The sequence below is a fragment of the Myotis davidii genome, unplaced genomic scaffold (genome assembly GCF_000327345.1).
Source record: "Myotis davidii unplaced genomic scaffold, ASM32734v1 scaffold663, whole genome shotgun sequence".
Lineage (NCBI taxonomy): Eukaryota > Metazoa > Chordata > Mammalia > Chiroptera > Vespertilionidae > Myotis > Myotis davidii.
This window is the reverse complement of record NW_006295816.1, coordinates 230160-236742: the sequence shown is the minus strand read 5'-3', so window position 1 is coordinate 236742 and position 6583 is coordinate 230160. Positions and strand designations below refer to the sequence as shown.

At 66.5% G+C, this 6583-nt stretch overlaps 1 protein-coding gene across 1 annotated transcript in view; it reads right to left on the bottom strand.

Annotated features, from left to right (window-relative positions):
- Positions 1–134: 134 nt before the first annotated feature.
- NBEAL2 (neurobeachin like 2) overlaps positions 135–6583 on the bottom strand; it is a 20536-nt gene continuing 14087 nt past the window's right edge. The window contains 21 exon segments of the mRNA XM_015568258.1: positions 135–591; positions 670–805; positions 1133–1281; positions 1357–1515; positions 1613–1729; positions 1951–2045; positions 2152–2324; positions 2443–2540; positions 2624–2704; positions 3234–3350; positions 3424–3521; positions 3618–3735; positions 3838–3947; positions 4119–4266; positions 4269–4410; positions 4494–4618; positions 4987–5082; positions 5179–5495; positions 5587–5747; positions 6160–6295; positions 6380–6569. Of these exon segments, the coding sequence (XP_015423744.1) occupies positions 490–591; positions 670–805; positions 1133–1281; positions 1357–1515; positions 1613–1729; positions 1951–2045; positions 2152–2324; positions 2443–2540; positions 2624–2704; positions 3234–3350; positions 3424–3521; positions 3618–3735; positions 3838–3947; positions 4119–4266; positions 4269–4410; positions 4494–4618; positions 4987–5082; positions 5179–5495; positions 5587–5747; positions 6160–6295; positions 6380–6569 (2868 nt within the window). The 3' untranslated portion in view covers positions 135–489.

Below are 6583 nucleotides of genomic sequence, written 5' to 3'. Positions count from 1 at the left end.
GGGCAGGTTGGGGCGGCCGGGGAAACGGAGGCCACGGGAGGGACGAGCCGCCAGGAGGCCTCACGAACAGGGGTCCCAGTCCTAATGGTGACCCAGGGGGGCGGAGCCGCGCGCGCAAACTCGGGAGGCGGAGCAGCTACAAAACGAGGCCACGTTTATTGCTGAGAACGGGAGCGGGGCCGCCTTGGGGTTAAGGCCACGGCCGGTCCCTGTGCTGCCGGAACCGGGGCTCGGACGGCTGGGTTCCCCGCCCCAGGCTCTGCAGAAAGTGCTGTGCAGTCCCGGGCCCGGGCTGGGATTCCGGATGCCCCTCTGCCGGCGAGGGGCGGGACTTCCGGGAGTGACTCCGCCCGCCAATCCCTGAGCTGGGTGGGGGTGAGGTACCGCCCACCCCGAGTGCCAGCTGACAGCTTCGCTGGCTCCTGGGCGGGGCCTCCGCTGGGGCGGAGCCTTGCTGGGGGCGGGGCCCGCGCTGGGACGGGCAGGTGGTCACCCCTCCTCCTCGGGTTTGTACTCGGTCTCCCCAGAGGACACCTGCGAGATGCGCCGCGAGGACCCCCAGAGTTTCCGAGCGAACTGGCTGCTGCGCACCTGGTGGGAGGAGCGGTGCGTCAGCTAAGACCATCACTCCCCGCCCCATGCGAGCCCCGCTCCCGCCCTTGTCCTCACCTTAGCGGGCTGCCCCGCGCCCACCACGATAAGCTTGCCATCCTCCAGGCCCACCAGCACGTGGCTGCGCTCCTTGGTCACCGCCATGCTGCGGATGGGCACCTTCATGGGCAGGGGAGGCGCAGCCGGAAGCAGTCTGCAGGGAGGGAAGGCGGGGATACACGAACTCGGAACGGCAAGGCAGCTTTCACCCAGCAGACTCCCCAGTCTCCTAAAGGCCCTGTTTGCCCTCTGCAGGATGGCGCGACTGAAACCCTGATTCGTGAAGAGGTCTCCCAATGATGTGTGGCTGAGAGGCCAAGGGCGAGATCTCCCTAGCAGGGGCGGGGAGTCAGGGACGGGACTTGCAGGACGTGCCCGTGAGCATGCGAAGAGGGTGTGGGTCCACGGGGGGCACCTCCTGGTTCCTCTGCCAATGGCCACCACCCTGAGGGACCATGAACCCATAGCCAGTGGGGCTCACTTGTTCAGGTGGAGGATGTGCAGGGCACACTGGGCTGTGCCCAGCAGAACGAAGTCTTCCGTCACCGCCAGGGCGGTGGGCTGCTCCACCAGGGGCAGGGACGCCCGCAGCCGCCCGTTCACTGAGTACAGGTGCAAGGAGTAGGTGACCTGGGAGAAGCAGGAGGTGTCAGCAAGCACAGAATCCCAACCACCCCGTCCTGACCAGGTGCCCCCTTCCCATACCTGAGCCCCCAGACGTTCCCACGCCGAGCTCTGCACCACGATCTGGCCCTCAGATCCCAGCGCCAGGTGGGACACAGGTCCGGGCGGCATGGCGCCTGGGGGCCGTAGTGCTGCTACGAACTGGCCACGGCGTACGGTGTGGATGATCACAGCTCCGTCCTGCAGGAAGGCAGTTCAGGGTGCTGGGCAGGGGCTCTGGGCCCCAGAGGCAGTGCCCAGCCATCGCCCCCCGCCCCGGGCGCAGGCATACACAGACCTCCGATCCGGACACAGCCATGTCCAGTTCCGTGCTGATGGCCACACAGCTCACGGCAGCTTCGTGCCCGTAGAGGACCTGTATGGGCTTCGATGCCAGTCCCACCGAGAGACCACCCTGTAGGAATCCAGGGCTGTCTCAGGCCTGGGGGCACCCCATTATCCCGGCCCCTGAACAGGGAAGCTACGGCTCAGGAGCGTGAGGGGACGGGGTGAAGCCGGAGAGCTAGAGGGCCGTGGAGGAGAGGGGACGAGAGGAGCAGGACCGGAAGCCTGCTGAGGGGCGGGCGGGCGGCAGGTCTGACTACGGGGGCCCCACCGAGCTGCCCACCGGCACACCTGGTACAGGAGCTGCCACACCATGCAGGTGGTGTCCCGGGAGCCTGAGATGAGGTAGATGCCACACGTGTCCAGTGCCAGGCAGGTCACTATGTCTGCGTGGGGAGGGGAGGTCCGAGTAGAACAGAGTCGTCACGCCGCTCACGGCCAGCCTCTGGTACGCGCCCCGCCCGCGCCACCCCAGCCTCAGGGTGCTCATACCAAGGTGGCGGTTGATCTGGCTCAGCAGCTTGCCCCGCGGCAGCGCGGTCACACAGAGGCTGCCGTCCCAGTGGCCACCGCTGAACAGCAGCTTTCCGTCGGGGGCCACGGCCAGGGCTTGCCCACTCACGCCACTGCCCGGCACCCAGGGGCCACTCAGCAGCCGCTGCCCCCTGACCAAGGACGAGAGTGACAGGTGAGGCCGGGATACCGAGGCCCTCGGGGTCCTTGGCAGACCAGCGGCTGGCCAGCACTCTGCTTGGTGGGGACCCCCCGCCGTAGCCCTCTCACTTGGTGGAGTCTTTGATGAACCTGAAGTAGTTGCTTATGTTGCGATCATAGGGCAACCAGCTGTGGGTGCCCAGCAGTCCGTTGGCACTCACGGTCACCTGCGAGCAAGGGGAGCAGAGGCAGGTTTGGGGTGCAGTCAGAGAGGGAGCGGGGCTGGTGGCATCCTGCCCAGCGCACTTACCAGCAGGTCTGGGGTCATGGAGGAGTGAAGCTGCCGGTGGGGAACCATGGCCAGCACCAGGGGCACACCGTCGCTGATGAGCTGCGGGTCGAGGGAGGCCGGCTGTGTCCGAGAGGCCAGCCAGCGCCCCACTACACCACCTGCTCCCTGGGCACCACTGCCTCGTTGACTCTCCGCCCCCAGAGGCCCCAGGTCCCACTGGGAAACACGTGTGAGACCAGTGGGTCTTCAGGGGGCACCTCAGAAAGTGAGTGAGAAGCTGGGGTGGACAGGGCCTCATGCTTGGTCCACCCACCCCATTACTCCATGTCCCCCAGCCTGCGGGCAGGAGAGGGCAGCCTAAGAAAGTCAGGCCCAGGGGCGTGCGAGACGCAGCAGGAAGGCGAGGGAGTGTCCATGGAGATGCCCTCCCTCCGGTCTCCCCGAGGCCCTCAGGGGTGGCTGCGTCCCTGCCTTTTCCTGTCCAGCTGCACTCCTACAGTCCTCTGGTTTCCCGAGGGGCCTGAGTGTCAGTGGCCCTGATGTCGGTCTCCCCGCTGCCCCATCAGGTTGGTAAAGGCAACAGCGGGTTGAGCTCATTTCCGAGAGGAGGAAGCGGAGGCCTCCTCACCTCCGCAAAGAAGGCCCTGAGCTGGTCCAGGTGCTGGAAGATGCTGGGCGAGCTCGTGTCCAGACGTGCGAGGCGCTGGGCTGCTTCCTCCGCGGAGAGCCGGGCTGGATGCGGCTCCTGCGGGCGGGCGAGTGGCCAGTGAGCGCCGTGGCCTGGACGTTCCTGCCCACGGCCTCCGCGCTGGCCTTACCTTCAGCAGCTGGCAGGGAGTCTGCCCGAAGTTGCTGATAATGCCCTCCAGGGCCTTCCGTTCCCGCTCGTCGGTCACCTGGTCCAGATCCACAGCCCCTGGGCGGGCAGACCAAGCAGTCAGGACTCCGTGCCCTCTGCCTCCCCCCTTCCTCCTCCGTGCCCAGCCTCCACGTGAGCCCAGGGTCTGCCCACCCTCATAGGTGCAGTAATAGAAGATGTTGAGGGCCTCCTCCGCGGCCGGGCCCCGCTGCTTGTAGCCAAAGATGAGGTCAATCCATTCATGCAAGTGGGTGGACACATATTCCGACTCCTGAGGATGGACGGGGAGGGGCGGTCAGTCCAGGGACAGACAGCTGACCCCAAACCCTGACCTTCCACCCCGGCTGCCTGGCTGTATGACCCATGTCCTCACCAGGGCCTGGCGGTGCTGCTGGATGAAGTCCTCAGGGGATTTGGCCCACGGGGGCAGCACCACATCTCCTACCTTCTCATTGGTCAGCTGGAGGCAGCCCAGGTCAAAGCCTGGAACAGGGGACTGGTCAGCTGTCTTCACCCACTCCCGGCCCGCGTCTCCTTCCCCACTGCACCTGCTCCCCTCCTCCCCGCTGCCCACCTGTGTCTCTCCCACCCGCTCTCCTTCCCCACCACACCTGTTCTCCGTGGCCGCGTCTGCATCCCCACGCCAGCCCCTACCGTTCTGGTTCTCCAGGAAGTCGGGGAAGTAGAAGAATTCCGGGATGAGCTCCTTCACGTCAGCCAGGCTGTCCAGGCGGGCCTGCCAGGCCGCCGCCACCGAGTGGAACTGCCGGTCAGAGCAGTCAAAGCTGGTGGAGATTTTTTTTTCCGGCCTCCCTGCAGCTGGACGTGCAGGGAGGTGAAGGGTTCCATGCGGATGAGGTAGTGCATCACGCCTGCTGCGTTGGAATAGTGGGTGCCATAGTGGAACTTGTCAATGGTGCCCGCTGGGTCCTCGAAGCTCTCATACCTGGAGTCACAATTGGGGGGTCAGCAGAAGCACCTCCCGTGGCCCGTCCCGCCCTCCGAGCCCAGCCCTGCCCACATGCTCACTTCTCCCTCACGAGCTGGGCATGCTTGGGGTTCACCACACCGATGGGCTTGGACAGGTCCCGGAAGACAGCCGGGTTGCTGAGGTCCAGGGTTGGGGACACGTAGTCCTGCAGGACCCAGGGGAACTGGCCGCCCACCCGGGCAGGAGCCGCATGAGGGTCCTGATGGCCTACCTGCCCGCTCTGCCCTGCCCTCATCCTCAGGAAGATGGGCAGAGCCCCCAGGTGGGGACCCACTAGGAGAGGCCACAGGGGAGCGGGACGGACTGCCTGGGACAGAGCACCTTTCACGGAAAACAGGCCAGGAGGGGACCAGAGTGGGGCTGGGTATGTGTGTGTGTGTGTGTGTGTGTGGGGGCGGTGACAAGAACAGAGGCCAGGGCTTAGGCAACACCGGCCTAGGACAAGGCTCAGGGTGAGGCCCCCCATCAGTGCCTACACTTGGGTGAACCGGGCCGACAGAGGGGCGGGTGAGGTATGGAGCGGGCTCTCACCACAGGGTACTGAGACAAGTCGTTGTACGTCCGCCCGGCGATGGTGTTGAGTTGCATCAGATACTCGAAGTTGGATATCTCCCGCTGCACCCATTTCTGGGGGGGCAGGGCAGGCAGGAGGTGAGCCCGTGGAGATGTCCAGCCACCACAGGGCCGTGCCCTCCCCCACCCCTCACAGCCCAGGGCTCCCACCTGGGTCAGGCCCGAGGCGCGCAGCATCTCCTGCGGGGAGCGGCTGCTCAGGTAGCCTTGGGTAGGCGGCCGCAGACGCAGGAGCCACTTGTAGACCTGGTTGCGCATCTGGGTGTGGGGCGGGATGGAGCCGGGCTGGGGCCTGGGGGCCTGGCAGGGAGCGGAGCCTGCAGTCCCACCCACCCTGCACGGGAAGTTGAGGAAGTAGTTGGCCTGATCGATGAAGAAGAGCTCCAGCGCTGAGCGGCGCAGGTTGAAGCGCCGCAGGTAGACCTCACGCAGCTGGGCCAGCGGCCGCCGGAAGTCGTGGCCGACGCCTGCGAGGACGGACAGCAGGTGCAGGAGCCACTCAGCCTGCCCCAGCGGACCGCCCCCCGCCCTCGCTCCACACAGCTCCACCAGACGCACCCTCCTCCGTTTCCACGCGCTCGGCGCTGCCGTCGTAGAAGTAGATGTGCTGCGTGGTGACCTCCAGCAGCCCCGGGACCACAGCCACCACCGTGACCAGCTGGCACTCGGCCGACAGCACCAGCTTCTCATGCTGCTCGTCCAGTTCCACCGCCTCCATCCTGCGGGTCAGCACCCACTTCAGGCTCTGGGCTCTGGGGCCCCTTCCCACAAGCCCAGGAGCCATCAAGTCAGAGGGGAGGGAGGAGCTTCTCAGGGTCCAGACTGGCCCCCCATCCTGCCCCTGGGTCTCTGAATGTCTTGCCAGGACACCAGCGCGTGTGCCCAGCCTCCCCTCACTCGGCCCCTGCCCACTCCCGTGGGCCCCTCCTAGGCTGGTCTGTGTTGCCTGCCCTGCTCTGGGTGCCTCGCCGTGAAAGAGCAGCACCTGTTCTGGGAGACACCTCTCGCCAGCCCCACCTGATTTGGGACGGTCCTTCAGGGTGTTTGGAGGGAATGGACTCAGGGCCAAACCCCCGCAGGCAAGTACCCCGCGCAGACGCCCGGCCCGTGGGCTCTCCCGGCCCCACTCACGCCGTCTCCAGGGAGGCCGGCTCCTCCTCGCCCAGCGGGTCTTCCGGCAGCTCCTCGGGCACGGAGTTGACTTTGGCCTCTTTGGTTACCGCCAGAGGCAGCGCCGCCTCCTCGGTGGGTGTTAGGGGGGCCTCGCCTGCAACAGGCACACGGGTGTTCAGCCAGAAATGGACCGGGCAGCATGTGGGGTCGGGCGGGCCCAACTGGCGCACCCTCTCACCTAGGTTGTCGCGGAGGGCGCTGGCTTCCAGGTGAGCGTTGAAGTGATGGTTGGGCACCAGCTTCAGGCGCATGCGTGAGTATGTCTCGGCCCTGGACATCTTCCACCGGGGCGTGGGCGGGTCCCTGCGGAGATGCCCCGTGGTTCCTCCCAGGCCCCACAAAGGCAGCCTGGCCCTCCAGGTCCCTTCCTCCCTCCCAATCC